The sequence below is a fragment of the Microtus pennsylvanicus genome, chromosome 12 (assembly GCF_037038515.1).
Source record: "Microtus pennsylvanicus isolate mMicPen1 chromosome 12, mMicPen1.hap1, whole genome shotgun sequence".
Taxonomy (NCBI): domain Eukaryota; kingdom Metazoa; phylum Chordata; class Mammalia; order Rodentia; family Cricetidae; genus Microtus; species Microtus pennsylvanicus.
Genome location: NC_134590.1, coordinates 90,589,445 through 90,607,657, shown reverse-complemented (window position 1 = coordinate 90,607,657; position 18,213 = coordinate 90,589,445). Strand labels below are relative to the sequence as shown.

Below are 18,213 nucleotides of genomic sequence, written 5' to 3'. Positions count from 1 at the left end.
CCTATCTTGTGACTCGGGATGCTATGAAGAGCAGCCGGTGCTCTTAACTCTGAGCCATCTCTCTAGTTCAAGTGATCAATTTATCTGTGGGGTGAGATTCATATCTTAAAGCAAGGTCAAAGGGATCGGGAGGTGGCCTGTCTAGTTCCATCAACACAGACTAATCATTCTCTAAGGCAAAGGACATCCCCCAATCCCTTAAAAAATTCTGGCTCAAGTCAATGCAAGCCAGGCAGCTGGCACCTAAGACAGGAACGAAAAGGACTAGTCACATAGCCCAAGAAACAGTCTTTAAACATACAACAAAACTCAACACTAAACATCAATTCCTGTCTTTTTATTTATTCATACACAACTACTTGTCTTCCGGCTTGTTGAAGCAGTAAGTCAGACAGCACTTGCCACAATAATGTCTGTCAAAGTGGCTGGCCATGAAAACCCCAGCACCACATTCATCAGAAGGACACTCCCGACGAAGACGGCTAATTTTGCCATTTTCATCCACCTGAAAAAACAAAAACTTACTCTAAGACAATTCCACAAAACACACCCTGAAGTCTGATTTAAGTGACTCAAGTTATTAACCGCTGGACCTTACAACACCAATAATTTCTAGTGCCTTTTAGGGGTTGGAGTGATGGTTTAGTGGTTGAGGGCATAAACTGTCCTTGCTGAGAACCTGCATTCAGTTCCCAGCACCCACATCTGACAGCTCACACCTACAACCCCAACTCTAGGGGATCTGACATCCCTGCCTTCTTCACTCACATGCAAACATATTCACAAGTAAAAACACTAGGAAATTCTAGTGTTCAAGTCAGAACTTCTGTAAGTCAACTGCTCTGAACGTGTTCCAGATCGACTGCAGATTTTGCTGATCCCCACTTCAGCAGCTCACCTTATAGTACTTCAGTACAGCCAGCTTCACCTTCTTCCTCTTATGCTTGTTTTTCTTGGGGGTGGTGTAAGACTTCTTCTTCCTTTTCTTAGCACCACCACGAAGTCTCAACACCAAATGAAGGGTGGACTCCTGTTGTGAAGGATCAAGGAGGCATCAAGCCCTGGAGCATCAACAATCCTGACTCCAGTCTGTCAACTGCTAGGTGTGATTGTGCCTACCAGCAGCAACCACCCCACCCACACTGCACTTGGGGGTGGGAGCATCTCAGGAGTGCATTACGACCCTCCTGGACAACAGCAGACCTCTCCCCACAAATCAAAAAGATCAACCATCATCACATTTCAACAGTAACCAGCTGCAGTGCTTCTCAATGTTAGTGGACTCGCATGGAATCTAATCTCATCTTCCCTATTTCTGCAAGTTCCCCCCCAAACAAACCTTTTGGATATTGTAGTCAGACAAAGTACGGCCATCTTCCAGCTGCTTGCCAGCGAAGATCAGCCTCTGCTGATCAGGAGGAATTCCTAATTGCAAGAATAAATACCGGGCTTAATCGAACTAGGCGCATACCAAGCTACAGATACCCCTCTATCAAACAACTGCGAACAGTGGCCACTGACTTAACTACTCAACTCTTTTCATGTCTGAACGTGCTTGAACATTTAATACATGCTAACAGCCTCCGTGAGACAGTAAACTGGAGAAAATATTGTTAAAATTCACACGTAGAAAAAAAATTATCATGCGGTTTCCAAAGCTAATCCATTTTCTACCCTAAGAGCAAATATGCCTAGGTCACATAACCATGGATTTCTCTAGAGACAAAACATCACTTGCCTTCCTTATCCTGGATCTTGGCCTTGACATTTTCTATAGTGTCCGAGGGTTCAACCTACAAGTTTTAAAACACAGTTAAAAGCTAAGAAACTAGAACATCGATCTCAGCCAATGTCCACGTTACACAAAGCCGGCACCTATTCAAGGCGGGCGACGCAGTGCACAGCCTCCCGGGAGTGCTACAAACCAACCCCGTTCCCAGGCCGGGACGAGCGCCGGCCGCTGGGGCCAGCCACGCGCTCAAGCCTGCGCTGCGACTTGGAACGGGGCAGTCGCCGCCAACTTTCGGCACCGAAAACCCAACTCTGGCGCCTGTAAGCAACCCATCCTCGGCTCACGGCCAAGCTTCGAACTCAGAGACGCGCTCAAGCCTCGGGCGGGACTGAGCTCTCCGCCAGGCCGCGGCTCTCACGCCGCCTGGCCCATACCTCGAGCGTGATGGTTTTCCCCGTAAGGGTCTTCACGAAAATCTGCATCCTGGCGGCGCTGCCACCTGCATTCGAAAAGAGACAGATTAGAGCCGACGACCCCGGTGAGAGCGGACGCCTAAGGCCACCGGCCGGAGCCGGACCACGGAGCACACACTCACCACAGATGGCGGATCGGAAAGGAAGAGCCTCGCGGGCCTACGGGGTTTCCCGGCCGAAGAACCCGCCCCTTAGGCGTCCACGCTCGTGCCTGCGCGCTGCCGCCAAACCGCGGCTGTCTAACGCAGTGCCAGACTAGCGGGCGCTCCATCTCTCTACGCTCTTTCTCCCATTTGGGTCCCCGAAACGGTGTGCTCCACTTTAAAATGTTTCAAAAGGCGCTTTTATACAGTCGATGTGCCCAAGAGGGGCTTTTCTTTACAGGGGGCTTGTTAGCACGAGAAAATAGAGGTAACACAAGTCTAGCTGGGAATTGTAGTTTTTTCGCTGCTTTCTTCTTGCTAAAACTACTTGTCCCAAGATGCAGTTCCACACTTCCGGGCGGGCTGTCTGGTTACAGTCTCTAAGCAGGTTTAGGGACTCAGGTGAGGACCTGGGGATGGGGTCGCGCCGGAAATGCCTAGAAAGGCAGGGTTAATGAGGAGCCGCGGGGTTCCGCTGTGCTGGCCCCCGAGAGAAGGGCGTCCTCAGCCGTCCCCAGGACAGTGGCGCCCACACCAAGTCTTCCAGAGAGCGGGTGCGGCCGCTTCCTTGCACCTCCCTTCCTGGCCCTCAGCTACCTTTTCTCCAGTCTGAGGAAGCTTCTGAGCCGCACGCGCCGTCCTAGTGTGAAACGGTTAAATGTATCGGAATTTTCATCTCTGCACCTTTTAAAAGCCGGATTGTAAGGATACCTGCAGAATGATTGTTTAGGCCTCGACTGCAAGCTCGGGCGTGGAGGTTGTCCATCCTGGGAAAAATACTTAGGAGCATGTACTGTCCTGGAGAAATAGGCAAAACAGACCAGTTAGGAGCAGGCCGTGCCCTCGCCCAGTCCCTTCTGCACCTCACAAACCCAGTGCAGACTCTTAATGTCATTTCTTCCTAACCCTAAACGTAGCCGTTCCCGGGTTTTTTGGGTTTTTTTGTTTGTTTGTTTGTTTGTTTTTTTTTTTTTGCTGTTGTAGTGGTGGTGGGTTTTGTTGTTGTTGTTGTTTGTTTTGTTTTGCTTTGCTTTTTGTTTGTTTGGTGTGATTTTTTATCTCTGTCCTCCTAACACTGTGTTGGCTCTTTCCTCTTTTTAATCTACTAGCGCTTCTACCTCCAAAAGACACATTTTGAAAAGTAGAAATGGGCTGGGAAATGGTTCAGTATATAAAATGCTTGATATGCAAAAGTCTATATTGTAACCCCAAAACCCGCTGGGGAAAAAAAAAGGTGCTGTGCCTGATGGGAAACTTCCTAGAGCTCATTAGACAGCCAAAGTAGCTAAATCCTGGGCTCCAGGTTCAGTGAGAGGTTGCGGGTTAGGAGAACCGGCAGTATAGCCACGTGACAAATGTCTTTTAAAATAAGGTTGAGCCTTCAGTCAGTAAAGAGAGTTGACATCTGTAGTTCTGTGCGGGGATCCAAATGGTGGAGAGTGTCGTCGTCTCTCTGCCCCCCCCACCCCCGCACGCCCAAACCAACCAGGAGACCGAGTCCCCTATGCAAAAGCAAAGAGCCATTTATTCTTTTTTTTTTTTTGGTTTTTCTAGATAGGGTTTCTCTGTGGTTTTGGAGCCTGTCCTGGAACTAGCTCTTGTAGACCAGGCTGGTCTCGAACTCACAGAGATCCGCCTGCCTCTGCCTCCCGAGTGCTGGGATTAAAGGCGTGCGGCACCACCGCCCGGCTTTTTTTTTTTGAGCCATTTATTCTTACACAAGTTTGCAAACTCGGTCTGTTCAACGTTTTAGAGTGATAGGAAAGCCCTGAGCTCAGTTAAAGTTGGGTTTTTGTAGTAGCAAAGGTGGGGGTGAGGGATTTCTAAGATTCAGGACCCCTGATTGGCTGACATTTATCTAGGGGTGTCCTGGTGAAAAGCGACGGGTGTGTGCTGGCAGGTGGTCCTAACTACAATGGTTGGTTGGAACCGTAGGAATTTCCTGGGTGGCGCCTGGGTGGTCTCAATTTGTGGTCTTTACTGGAACCAGGTATTGCCTCTGGGTAAACTACTGACTCTGACCTGTATTGATCCTGTCAGGGCTGGGATCTGTGGAAAGAACCAACTGCAGCAAGTCGCCCTCAGCCTTTTACAGTGTTCCCTACCCCTAAACCAACTAAATGATAGAACACTTTTAAAATAAGGCGTAGATGGGCTGGAGAGATGGCTCAGTGGTTAAGAGCATTGTCTGCTCTTCCAAAGGTCCTGAGTTCAATTCCTGGTAACCACATGGTGGCTCACAACTCACCTGTAATGAGGTCTGGTGCCCTCTTCTGGCCTGCAGACATACAGAATATTGTATACATAATTAATTAGTAAAAAAAATCCAAGCCAGGCGGTGGTGGCGCACGCCTTTAATCTCAGCACTTGGGTGCCAGAGGCAGGCAGATCTCTGTGAGTTCAAGGCCAGCCTGGTCTACAAGAGCTAGTTCCAGGACAGGAACCAAAAACTACGGAGGAAAAATTTTCAAGGAAACCCTGTCTCGAAAAATCCAAAAAAAAAAAAAAAATGGCCTCTTATAAAATTTTTAAGGCATAGAATGATCCAAGGACACCCCACACACATGATCCTCCTGGCCCCACATCTGCATACACCCACAGGAATGTGGACGTAGAGAAAAGTGTCATCTACCCTAGTCAAATACTTTACCTCGGGGTTAAAGGTTATCTGAGTTGTAGGGTATTGACCTAGCATGTGTGGGCCCTAGAATTGATATCCAGCACTACAAAGAATAAAATGCTTTACCTTCAAACATGAGGGACGAAGACATAAGAAATAGTCAGAGGGAAAAAAGTTGTTGACCCCTTAAAGGGCATTGATAGACCACCAGCGCTTGAGGATGTGACCACACGTGCCCAACAGTTGGGCCCTTCCCTTCTTTGACTCTATGTGCTGTTTGCAGTTACCTACCTGTACTCTGACTGGCTCACTAGACTGTGAGCTCTGAGGAATCAGAACCTTATCTTACTGCTGAATCCCTAGCCATCAAATACAAAATAGACCTTGCAAAAACTAGTGGTTTAACTGATGAGTAAACAAGTTGGTTCTATTTGAGGAAACTTTAGGCCAATGACGCGGCTCAGTGAGCTAATGTGCTTTCTGAGTTCAGTTCCTCCACAGGGAAGGAGTGGAACCGACTCCCATAAATTGTCCTCTGACCTCTGTGTGTACCATGACAAGCATGCGCCCACCCACATATACACAGACACTAAGTAACTTTTTGTTTTTCCAGACAGGGTTTCTCTGTGTTAGCAGCCCTAGCTGTCCTGGAACTTGCTTTGTAGAGCAGGCTGGCCTCAAACTCACAAAGATTCACCAGACTCTGCCTCCCAAGTGCTGGGATGAAAGGCATGTGCTACCTTGCCAGGCTCTAAATAACTTCTTTAAATTAAAGAAGATTTTAACCATACATTGTTTGTGTCTCTGGTGGGACTACTTTATGTCCTCTTGTAAATTGACTTTTGTTATCCAACTCATCAGTGTAAAGATAAATTTAGTCTTTTGTAATTTAAAATTATTGTGATGTCTCCTTTATTTTTTTATTTTAATTTGTTTATTTGAGACAAGGTCTCACTATGGAGTCCTGGCTGGCCTGGATCTCACTATGTCAACCAACTTAGCCCTCTGCCTCCCAAGTGCTGGGATTAAAGGCATGTACCACCATGCAGACTGCTCTCCTGGTTCTTATCTTTGTGATATTTAAAGTTTGATATGTTATTTCAGATAACTGGTTATTAACTATATTGCCAAAACATAAAGTTAGCTGAAACATTTATTCAAAGCAGCATTATTTATAGTGTTTAATGGGGATGGCTAAATAATTAATGGAATTTCATACTATGCAATAAATGCTATCTTTAGAGCTCTTTAGAAAAAAACTAAACATTTTATTGTTTTTGAGACAGAGTCTCACTTTGTAACCCTAACTGGTTTGAATTTCACTGTGTAGACCAAGTTGGTCTTGAACTCACAGAGATCGAACTATTTCTGACCATAGCCAAGAGGGAATTTAAAATTTTTCAGTTTCTATTCATGGATAGTTTAATCTATTTCATGAATTTTCATTCTTTTCACCGTCACCCTGCCTCATCCGTACACTTTCCCCTGCTGAAAACTCTCCCAGCAAGGCCTTTTCTGCTGCCCTGTGTGTGGAGTTTAAAGAGGTCTGCCTGAGTGTTTGGGGAGAAGGCATGTGTGCTTTGGGAGTCACCATGTGGGTGCTGGGAATCAGTACTCAGTGCTCCTAGCTGGGGAGCCCGCCCTCCAGCCCCAGAACTCATGTTTGTTGTTGTTGGGGTTTCGTTTATTTATTAAATCATGTAGTGCATGCCTATAGTCCTGGCATCTGAGAAGTGGGAGCAGAAGGTCTTCAGCACCATTCTCAGCTACACAGGGAGTTTAAGACCTGCCAGGTTTGCAAGAAACAATTTAAAACAAAACAAAACTCACTCACCTAATAATTATTTGTGCCCACTGAGTGAGGGAGAGGTGCTACAGGGCTAGGCAGACACTGAGGTAGAGAAGTATTGTTTGTATCGGCAAGAAGCACACATAGTAGTTCCCACATGAAAGAAACAAACCTCCCATTGGAAGAGTGGAGTCACAGCTACTTACTATTTCATATGCATCCTTACAATTATTAAAATGTAATACAAAAATTTTAAAAAGAGGGACTGGGGTATCCCTCATTAGTAGACTAATTACTTAGCATGTTCGTGACCCTGATTTAGTCCCCGGCATTGTAAAGTACAAAGTTTGTAAAGTGTTGAAACCTATGAAGCTATCACCTAAATGATACTATCAGAGGAATCTGCTTGGTTTCTAAGGGAAGGGTTGTTTTCTCCATTTGGCCATCCTTTGTGTACATAACTGGGCAGGGGGCTTGTGTGTGGCAGTCAGAGGACAGCTTAGTGCAGTTGGCTCTCTCCTCCCACCTTGAGCTGGATTCTGGGTATCAACTCAGGTCTTCGGGTTCTCTGGCAATTACCTCTGCTTGATGAATCTTCTCATTGGCCCTAAGGGGAGAGAGAGTTCCTAATTGCCTGACGTATTTGGGGATATAGCAAATGTCTGTAGAATAGCATGGGCATTTTAATTCTTTGACTGAAATATTTATCTCAGTGACAGATCCCTAAGAATTTTTTTTTCTGAAAAATGCATATTTTTAAATTGACTTTTGATGTAACATTTGTAGGTTTATAGACTAACTGATGGTCATGTTTTATTTCAGGCTCACTAAGTTTTTTGGCTTTGTTGCAAAAGAAGGTCAAAGTTTGATTTTTCTCCAGTGAACAAGCTTACAGATTAAGATTTATGTCACTCCAGGAAGTAAACAAACATGCAGTTCTTCCTCCCATCATTAGTAGAAGTGACAAGGAGTTTTTGGAAAGCATACAAAGATACATAATTACAGAAACCAAGAGAGTGGGCTGCAACGAGGAAGGACCTGCTGACGAGTATTTCACCATATACCGAAATGTTTTTGACAAGGTACCATGATGCTCTTTAAGACAGGACATTTCCAGGAAACTATACATTACCTAGCTTAACCTCTGCCTCAGAAATACTACTGCCTTGTCGGCCACGTTCTGTATACTCTTTGGAGAATCCAGAGTTCGTTAAACAAGGATGAATGGGGAAAGCTCGGTGCTGCATTTACATTTCCTGACTGCTACTTAGAGTCAATTATTTTAGTTTAGCAAGATATTTTTTGTCACCAACTTGGCTGTGCCCTCTGGTAATCATTTTTACCCTTTCCTGTTAAGGTGCCATCTGATTTGCTGGAATTTGCATTGTGAACAAGAGCTAGTAGTTTATGTTCTAGGTTTATCCCTGATATCACTAAAATCTTGGTCTAGATATGATATGACATGCTAAATGAAACCTCTTGAGTCAGCTGCTGTGGCACATGCCAGTAATCCTAGCTGGTAAGGAGGCTGGGAGATTCCTTGCAACCAGGAATTAGAGGCCACCAGCAAGATGACTCATGTCAAAATCCATGAATAAATCAACCGGAAGTTTCATCTAAACGATGTGAGTCCTGATAGAAGTCTAGATCTGGTGCATAAAGGCTTTGGCTGATTTTAGCCCTGGAAATAATGGGACTCAATTAGAAAATGTCATAGTTTTACATGGCATGTCTGATTTTGTTCTTTGCAATTTTGGAAATTACTGTCTCTTCTTGAACAACTGCAGTTTGTTCATTGATTCTAAATTGTTTGCCTAGCATTTCCTGTCCCATCCTTTGGAAGATGCCCTGACAACAAAAGTGAATCACCATCCTTTCCTGCTTCTTGGAGGAAGAATGCAGCTTAGACTTTTGTCCCAGAGTGAAACACACAAGGCAGAATCAGAACTCAGCCTTTCTGAAGCTCACTATGTAGCCCTAGGTGGCCTGGAACTCACGACATAGACTAGGCTAGCCTCAACCTCACAGAAATGGCCTGCCTGGGGAACTCAGTGTTTTGGTTGATTTTTAAACATTCCATTGAGTTTTGTTTCTTGTGTGAATAAAAGCCTAGTTCCTTCTGAGGATCATTAGGCCATCAGTGGTTGCCGGGGGCTGGGGAAAGAGACATTTTCTTCAGTATTGTAGTCACTGGTCAGTTGCTTTATGCTCTTATGAATATTCTCTCACTTATGCTCATATAAGCGATCCAATTAAACTCATTGAATCCCCAAAATAAATAAATATAAGGTAGAAGTAGCAAGTGTTTGGGAAAAGGAAGAGAATTAAAATTAAAACACATGTATGGAAATGTCATTATGAAACTCATTATCTATGATGAATATGCTTAAAAGGCAGTTTTTTAATTTAATTTTTATGTGCATTGGTGTTTTGTCTGCATTCATATCTGTGTGAGGGTGTTAGATCAGCTGTAACTGTAGTTACAGACAGTTGTGAGCTGCCTTGTGGATGCTGGGAAGTGAATCCGGGTCCTCTGGAAGAGCAACCAGTGCTCTTAACCACCAAGCCATCCATCTCTCCAGCCCAAAGAAGAGTGTTTTAAAATCCGAATTCCTTACTCTTAGGAGAAGTAAGTACAGAGAAAGGGAATGTAGCTTGGGCAGCAGGCACAAGGCTCTAGGTTCAGTCCTCATTACCGCATGGTTTAACTCTGGCATGGTGGTGCACACTTGTAATCCCAACACTTGGGAGGTGGAGGCAAGAATATCAAAAGTTTAATGTCATCCTTAGCTATGTAGTGAGTTGAAGGTCATCTTGAGACATATGAAACCAAAGGAAAAGAAGAGAAAGGGAGGGCTTGAAAGATGGCTCAGCAGTTAAGAGCATTGCCTACTTTTCCAAAGGTCCTGAGTTCAATTCCCAGCTACCACATGGTGGCTCACAACCATCTGTAATGAGGTCTGGTGCCCTCTTCTGGCCTGCAGGCATACACACAGACAGAATATTGTATACATAATAAATAAATAAGTTTTTTTAAAAAAAGAGAGAAAGGGAAACAAGAAAGTAGAAAGTAGCATGCCCACCAAAGGAATGAAGAAAAGTAGAGGTCGGAAAAATATTCTAAAAGAATCATATAGGCTAGGTGAGCAGATAGGGAATGGTGGAGGCTGTAGGAGAATGAAGAGCCAACCCAGCGAACCTGCCGTTAAGGCACGGGGCTTCTGTAGTCTTAGTCTAGCAGAATTTCCAAGGAGCTATCAGTAGATTGGTGGTAAAGAAGTCCCCAACTTTTAAACGTTCTGTGTGTAAGGTGACATTCCCAGCTCTGTTCTGCGGGTGGTGCGCCAGTTTGCGTCCTCCACTTTAGTGCTTTTCTGTGTGTTCTACTGCCACCCGTCTCTTCTGGCCCACTGACACTGCAGGTGTTCTAACACCCTCTAATGTGTCTGAGCTGCATTATCAGAGCCTTACAGGAGCATGTGAGACAAGGTGAGCAGGAGCAGGGAGCAGGAGACCCAATGTGAGAAGCCTTTCCTCAGGAAAGTTCCTGGTTGGGGCACAGGTGGTGTGCGTATGGGGAAAAGCTGCATCTCCAGAGTAACGACCTCTCTAGACCACATGTGGTAAAATGCACATCTTCCCGAATATCTTTGTTTAGATACTATTTACCTAAAGAAAACTCATGGAGGGTAACAGACCCAAGAAATGTCGCAAAGATGAACAAACATAATTTCAGATTTGAAAGTTTATTCTCTATATATCATCAGTATGTGAAAAACGTAAATTTTCTGTTTATTTCTTAACCTTTTTAAAATTTTGATAATTGGCCGGGCTGTGGTGGCGCACGCCTTTAATCCCAGCACTCGGGAGGCAGAGGCAGGCAGATCTCTGTGAGTTCGAAGCCAGCCTGGTCTACAAAGGGAGTTCCAGGACAGGCTCCAAAGCTACAGAGAAACCGTCTCGAAAAAACAAAAAACCAAAAAACAAAAAAAAAAAATAAAATAAATTTTTTTTTTTGTTTTTTTTTTGGGTTTTTCGAGACAGGGTTTCTCTGTGGTTTTGGAGCCTGTCCTGGAACTAGCTCTTGTAGACCAGGCTGGTCTCGAACTCACAGAGATCCGCCTGCCTCTGCCTCCCGAGTGCTGGGATTAAAGGCGTGCGCCACCACCGCCCGGCCATAAAATAAAATTTTGATAATTTATTTTTGTATGAGTGATACATATACAAGATTAAGGAAAGAGCCCTAACAAAGCAGTGTGCGCCGTGGATTCAGCCCCTTGCATTGAGACCTGTCTTTTCTGCAGGCACTTAGTTTCTTTATTAACTTACTGTTGTTCTTTTCCTCTGTGATCCTTCCTGATAGATGTTTTGCTCAAATATTACTGGAAACCATGAGTATGTAGTGATAAGGGTTTTCACAGTTGTTTCTGACATGTTGAAGTCAGAGATACAATTAGGAACGCAGGAACTCTGATTTTCCTAGTGGAAGTGAATGAGTTCAGATTGCAATATCTCAATGGGGGCAAGAGAGATCGCTCAGTGGTTAGGAGCACACCCAGCAGCTGTGAGGTGGAGGCGCACGCCTTTAATCGCAGCACTCGGGAGGCAGAGGCAGGTGGATCCCTGTGAGTTCAGTGACTCACAGCATGTATTTGGTGGTTATTGTTTTTAGTGCATAGTCATGTTTAGTTTGCTGTAAGATGTTTATATGTCTAATTAGTAGTCTTTACTCACCTAAAAATAATCTGCTTGAAAGCTTTTGATTACAGTATCTTCTGTTAAAAAAAAAATTCAGTACCACAGACAGAGAAATCTTATTTCAGGTAATAGACTATGTCAATTCATACAAGTCCGTTCTTACTTCAATCAAAAAAGAATACGATGCCTTTATTGAGACAATAAAGAAAGGCCGAAGAACTGCTTTTTATCTTCATGGGAAACTCAAAGTCTTGGCAGCAGAGCCCACAGCACTGGTGTATCACCAGAGAAGAGCCATCCAACTTGAAGCAAAGTGAGTCAGTATCATGTCATGCGGCTCGATGCTAATAATTGTTGGTCGTTAGTCCTGCTGTTTGGTTTATTATTTTGAGACAGGGTGTCACTATTCAGCCTAAGCTAACTGTGTATTCACCATGCTGGCCTTGCTCAAGACCTTCAGCCTTCAAGTGCTAAGGTAATAGAATTATACCATGCCTACATTTAATTACATTTGATGTTTTTTTTTGTTTATAAATGTTAAAGCTGTAGTTTTATATTCCCTTCTACCAACTGTATTATTATGTATTTTGAGTAAAACTGTTAAATATTTTTGCTTGAGGATTTTATGATCCCTCTTAGTATAGTGGAGGTACATTGTGGTATCATGAAAGTGGGAGGTCATTTCATGCATGGGCGATTTGACAGTACAAGTTCATGATTCCCCTCAAAATTACAGCACTCCTTCCGGTGATTCCCCAATAAGAAGTGACCCACCAAATAATAAAATGCCCTTTGAAAAACAATGTTTTTGAGATAAGGTTTCACTCTGTAGCTCTGGTTGAACTCAAACTTACAGTAATCCCCCTGTCTCAACTTTGTAAACACTAGTTTCTCATACTTTAGTGTGGTGTACTAGATGTCATACTACTTTGGGACTTCTGGCCTCCAGAATGATGAGAAGATAATGTTGCTAAGTCTCAAGATTTGTAGTGATTGTTGCAATAGCCCCCAGCAAAGTAACAGTTCTCTTTTCCTTTCTCTTCTTCTTTTGATTGTTTAAAGCTTTTCTTTAAGCCTAGTGAAGTGGTTCACACGTGTAATCCAGCACTGAAGGAGCAGGCTCACAAATTCAAGGCCAAATCTAGCTACATGATAAGATCCTTTCAAAAGAAAGAAAAAAGAAAATTAAAAATACTTTTTCAGTTGTAGCAGTTGTTTTTACTAAACGGAATAGATGGTGTTTGTAAACAGATTATAGCTAATGTTTGTTGACTTGCAATGGGTTAGAAATAATAGTACTTGCTTTCCTTGACATTCTGAGCAGAATTGTTTCCTATTTGTGTGTCAGCTTTCTCCAGGTATTCTTTTCTGAACATCTAGTTCATAGAGAGCCAAATCAAGCAACAATCTAGCCTGTTTTACTTTAGATATTGTGATTCAAGAATTAAATTGGTTGCGACAGGCACACAAAAGCATTTCTGTTTTTTCTTTCAGAGTGAGGATTATTGAAAATAATTCCAAAGAGATTCAGTCGCAAATAGACGAGATGAGACAGCTGAGGGCAAAGTATGACAAGAAAGAAGTGAAGCTCTGTGCTTCCACCAGGCAGCTCTGGAGACCCATCCCAGGTGCAGCATCTCCGCGTCTCCTTCACAGCCCTGTTTCAGGGAAATCCCCAGTGTGTCCAGCTGGCTGTCTCTTACACAAACAGCAAACGTTTTTTACAAAAAAAAATTGTATAATCTTCTAATGTATGTGTTGTACAAGCAACTTTAGACAGGGTCCTAGTAGCTACTCAGGAAAGAGCAAACTTGAAGCAACTCTGAAAGATGTCCAGACTGCAGTCTGGCGATCTCACATGATGCTCCCACGTTGATGTTGCAACCCTTGAGAATGATCAAAAGTAGAAATCCTTGTGTTTGATGGACTAGTCAGATGTCTGCTGCTGTGCACTGAGCGTTCAGAGCCCTCTCCCTAGTGAGAGCCGGTGTCCACTCTAGAGCAGTGCTGGGGTGGACAGACAGGCAGAAACAAGTGGATCCTTGGAGCTGCTCGGCTGGAGGAAGACACATGATATAGAGCATGTACTTACACATGTGTGTATGTACACCTGCTGCATACACACACACACACACACACACACACACACACACACCCCTTTAGATCTCATCTCAGACTTACTATGTCAGAGACTTGATGAAAGAGTCCACTGGGTGCTGTTGTCTCAAATTCTGGTTATTCTGATACACTCTAAAATTTGAGAGCCACTGGTCTATTAAAAATTATAGTGTATAAAGTTTGCTGAATGTTTTTCATGGTGACGTCCACACTCACGGGTTTCATGTCTTCAGGGCTTTAGTAAATGGAGTATCTCTTGGCTTCATCCAGGACTCAGAGAGATTAGCATGATGAACAGACTGACTCACAAGACAGGATAGTAATCTGAGGTCAGTAACTTCAGAACTTAAAGGGTTTTTGTTTAGTGTTTATGCAGAGGCAGAACCGGTAGGTGGGAACTTCAGGAAGACAGATTTCACCTAAACTGAAGAAGCTGTGTTTTGTGGTAATTATTCTATATTACAAAATTTTGACTCCAGTTGTCAAATCCTCTTGTATTTGGTAATAGTAGAGATTAGATTTACTTTCAAATGTGAAACTGTGACTAACAAACTCCAAATAATAAATGTAAATAAACAGAATACACAGCACATTGTCTAACTTCAAAGAAGATTGGGGGCGGGGGAATGCTTAAAATACAAAAGGATTGATCCTGAGGGTGGAGAAATTCTGGTGTGTCCTTTTTTTTTTTTTACTGTTTTAGTTTTTATTATTATTTTTAAAATTTTATTTTATGAGTTTAAAAACATATGTTATGGGTTTTAAAACATATGTGTTTGTGCACCATGTGCAATGCCTGGCGCCTGGAGGCCAGGCTTTGGATCTCCTGAAACTAGAATTACATACAGACGCTTGTGAGCTACTATGTAGGTGCTGGGAATTGAACCTAGGTCCTCTATAAAAGGAGCCAATGTTCTTAACCATTGAGCCATCTTTCTAGCCCCAGTTTTTATTGTTTTTTTATTTTATATGTATGTGTATTTTGTTTACATGTATGTCTGTGCACCACATGCACACCTGGTGCCCGTAGAGGTCAGGAGAGGCATCAGAGCCTCTAGAACTGAAGTTACAGGAGGTTGTGAGTTATCCTGTGGGTGCTGGAAATTGACCAGTCTTCTAGTAAAAGAACCAGCACTGTTAACCAGTGAACCATTTCTCCAGCCCTGGGTACGTGTCATTTATTTATTTAGATGGTTAGTTACTTTAAAGATGGGTTCTCTCTATGTAGCCTGGCTGTCCTGTAACTTACTTTGTAGATCAGGATGACCTTGAGCTCACAGAGATCCACCTGTGTGTCTCCCCGTTCCCCCCCCACTCCGTCCCCAATGTACCACTACACCTGGATGTGGGTCCTAATGTCAGTAATTGGCCAGATGAGAAAGGAAGGCATTTGAAGTGTGTGTGTGTGTGTGTGTGTGTGTGTGTGTGTGTGTGTGGAGAGAGAGAGAGAGAGAGAGAGAGAGAGAGAGAGAGAGAGAGAAAGAGAGATGTGTGTAATGAACAGAAGGGACATTTTAAGAATAAGAGACATTCCAAAATTTGGTTTGCATCAGTTTGTGTTGAAAAAAACCAAACCATTGTCCCATGGTTAGTTCTTGGAGAGTAGTAGAAGATGTGGTTTGAGAGAAATTTGTTGGCCTAATCTTAGCTCGGTCATTAGATGTTTGGTTTATATGTTCTAGGAACAGTCAATTTTCACTGAATTTATAAAACTCAGCTGGGCTTTGAGAATTTGCCTAATTTGCATAAAGCCAGAGTTCTCAGCACCACAATAAACAAGGAGATATAAAAACAAAAAAACTATTAGCATTAAAATATTGTGATAATTGTATTTATGTTCAGAAAGCTTTAAGTTCCCGTTTCCATTTCTGAATTTTATCATGTAGTAAACCATCCTCCACGAGACTCTCTCCTGTTTGTTTTTCCTCTAGGGATGACTCTTCAAGATTCTGTCAATCTGGATGCTCTCAATAAATATAAGCAGCATCTTGAAGATAGATATATAAAGTGTAAGCAAGATATGTCAACAGAGTATGTACCAGCCCAAAAGAAGGCTGACCTGGATGAGGAAATGATTGTGTTACTGAAACGCCGAGATTTAGCCGAAAGTCTGAACAAAGACCTGAAGTTTCGGTATGAACATGAGTTAGCTTAGGTTTCCTCTCACCTTCCGCTGAGTGGTCCTAGCTCAGGGTGTTGGTGATGCTCTTCTTTTACAGCCATCAAAGACTGCAGGTTATTTCACACACACTTACTTCATGGCTGAAGCATAACATGAGAATCCCATTTGAAGACATCTTGGAGAAAATTCAGAAAACCAAAGCAATCTTCGGTAGTTATCTGTCTCCTACATCAGCATAAGCAGTAGAAGGTGCTCCCCCAGCAATAAAGGGTTTCTAGGCTGAGTTTTAAAATACACTACCTCCTCTAGCTCTCTCTTACCCTGTGGGTTTCTTCCTTCAGCGCCTGACAGATGATTGATGAAAGAGTAGACGTGGTAAGGCAAAGAGAGACCTGGGGCTGGGGTTATCTCAGTGGGGAAGAACGCTGACTGCTTTCCCATAGGACCAGGGTTCAGTTCCCAGCACCCACAGTGCCGCAAACAGTTTACTCCAGTTCCAGGGAATCTGACACCCTCACACAGACATGCAGGAGAGACAGAGAGAGACAGAGAGAAACAAGCCTGAGGGTATTCCTGAGAATGAGGCTAGGTAGAAAAGTGACCCCCTTTAGGAAAGGGTTGGTGTTGTTTGAAACCAAAGCAGTAAAATAGCCTAGCTCACCATTACAGATTGTCCTTTCACTGTTTAGGTGATGAAAGCATTGTTGATGAGCTGTTTGAAGATGACCCAAGCAAAACAAAAGAAGCTATAATTATTCTTTACTACATCGAAAGGCAAATATCATTTGTATTTTGGGTTTGTTTGTTTGGGGTGGGTTTTTGTTGTTATATTTATTTATTTGTCTTGTTTTGGTTTTTGGTTTTTCAAGACATGGTTTCTCTGATTAGCTTTGGAGCCTGTCCTGGTACTCATTCTGTAAGCCAGGCTGACCTTGAACTCACAGAGTTCTGCCTCTGCCTCCTGAGTTGGGCCTGTTTGTTTTGAGATACCATCTAACCCCAAACCTCAGCATGTAGTGTAGGTTGACCTTAAAGTTAAACTCCTGCCCACCTCCTGACCTGTGGCTTATAGGTTTGTCTTTTGTAATTTAAAAATTCTGTTCTTGGAGGAGGAGTGAAGGGGGAGGAGTAGACAGGAGGTGGGTGGAGGGAGGGCAAACTGTGGGGGAGGGAAGGAAAAAATTTGTGTTGCATTTGACAAATTAGAAAAAAGTTAGAATTTTCTTTTTTTCATAGATTTTTATAAAAATCTATGAATTTATCAGATAATTTTAGACTACTGTAGCTAGTGTAATCTCTTTTTGTAATTATTTTTATTCTATGATATATTAGGTTACTTATTACTATATAATTTTTTAATTAATAATTAATTTTTGTTTTTGTTTTCTGAGACAGGGTTTCTCTGAAACAGTTCTGGCTGTCTTGGAACTAGCTCTCATACACCAGGCTGGCCTTGAACTCACAGAGATCCACCTGCCTCTGCCCCCCATCTCAAGTGCTGGGATTAAAGGCGTGCACCACCATCACCTGGCTTATTTTTAATTACACTTTATTTATTATTTTGTGGGGGTAGGTAGGGGCCCTAGCAGTCAGAGGACAGCGGGTTTGGTCTTTCTACCGTGTGGATCCTGGGAATGGAACTCAGGTTGTCAGGCATAGTGCAGAGCACCTTACCTTGCTGAGCCAGTCTGACCCTTGCTCTAGTGGGAGATTCCAGGTTACAGACCATCACCGTAGTGAGGTCAAGGAGCGAGGGGCCTGAAGCGGCTGGAGTGGTATATCCACAGCTAAGACCAGGGAGCAGTGAACTAATGCCTGTTCTATATGTGTAATCTGAGATAGGTGTAAGCTATTCTAAGGTTAATTTACAAGCTATCAGGGTAATGAAAGTGGCATATTTAATATCCAAAATGATAAATGTTAAGCAGTTTCCACTTGTTGATTTGTTTATTGTTGTGGTAGAAAGAAGTGGGTAAAGATGATTCAAAGGTTATTTTTTTAACTATAGATTTTCCTGAGTCTACCAGGATTTTTAATTTAATATCATTTTCAAATATCTGTTGTTTTTAAGTATATGTACATACATGAGTCTGTGCTCATGAATTTCAGTGCCCACAGATGCCAGAGGAGTCAGATCCCCTAGATCTGAAGTTACAGGTGCTTATGAGTCACCCAGTGTAGATGCTGGGAGTCAAACAGGTCTTCTGCAAGAACAGTATGTGTTTTTAACCACTGAGCCATCTCTCCAAAAATTAATATAATTTTTAATTTTTGTGAACTTTGTGCATGCACGGGTGACTAGGTGCACAAGTCCAGAGGCCGGAAGTCAGTATTAAGTGCTGTTCTTTTTTTTTTTTTTTTTTTGGTTTTTCAAGACAGGGTTTCTCTGTGGGTTTGGAGCCTGTCCTGGAACTAACTAGCTCTTGTAGACCAGGCTGGTCTCGAACTCACAGAAATCCGCCTGCCTCTGACTCCCAAGTGCTGGGATTAAAGGCGTGCGCCACCACCGCCCGGCTTA

The 18,213-nt window shown here is 43.1% G+C and overlaps 2 protein-coding genes across 3 annotated transcripts in view; one reads left to right on the top strand and one right to left on the bottom strand.

Annotated features, from left to right (window-relative positions):
* Positions 1 to 316: 316 nt before the first annotated feature.
* Rps27a (ribosomal protein S27a) lies at positions 317 to 2,342 on the bottom strand. Its single transcript, XM_075942529.1, has 5 exons — positions 2,167 to 2,342; positions 1,739 to 1,793; positions 1,340 to 1,425; positions 899 to 1,030; positions 317 to 505 (listed from the first exon to the last, which is right to left on the bottom strand). The coding sequence occupies exons 1-5, from the start codon at positions 2,212 to 2,214 to the stop codon at positions 356 to 358; spliced, it is 471 nt and encodes a 156-aa protein (XP_075798644.1). The 5' UTR covers positions 2,215 to 2,342; the 3' UTR covers positions 317 to 355.
* A 352-nt stretch (positions 2,343 to 2,694) lies between these two features.
* The window catches only part of Clhc1 (clathrin heavy chain linker domain containing 1), a 29,507-nt gene continuing 13,988 nt past the window's right edge, over positions 2,695 to 18,213 (top strand). Inside the window, exons 1-7 of one of the 2 annotated variants that reach the window (XM_075942526.1) lie at positions 2,695 to 2,750; positions 7,580 to 7,839; positions 11,581 to 11,768; positions 12,950 to 13,083; positions 15,505 to 15,706; positions 15,793 to 15,905; positions 16,385 to 16,469. In XM_075942526.1, coding sequence (XP_075798641.1) covers positions 7,663 to 7,839; positions 11,581 to 11,768; positions 12,950 to 13,083; positions 15,505 to 15,706; positions 15,793 to 15,905; positions 16,385 to 16,469 — 899 coding nt within the window. In that variant the 5' untranslated portion in view covers positions 2,695 to 2,750; positions 7,580 to 7,662. The remainder of the gene's footprint in view (positions 2,751 to 7,579; positions 7,840 to 11,580; positions 11,769 to 12,949; positions 13,084 to 15,504; positions 15,707 to 15,792; positions 15,906 to 16,384; positions 16,470 to 18,213) is intronic. The other variant, XM_075942527.1, reaches the window with a different exon arrangement.

Coding starts and splice junctions, on each gene's coding strand:
- Rps27a (XM_075942529.1), bottom strand. CDS start 2,214: ATGCAGATTTTCGTGAAGACCCTTACGGGGAAAACCATCACGCTCGAG. Junction 1,426..1,738: donor CAAGATCCAGGATAAGGAAG/GCAAGTGATGTT, acceptor TCTTGCAATTAG/GAATTCCTCCTGATCAGCAG. Junction 1,031..1,339: donor CTGACTACAATATCCAAAAG/GTTTGTTTGGGG, acceptor CCTTCACAACAG/GAGTCCACCCTTCATTTGGT.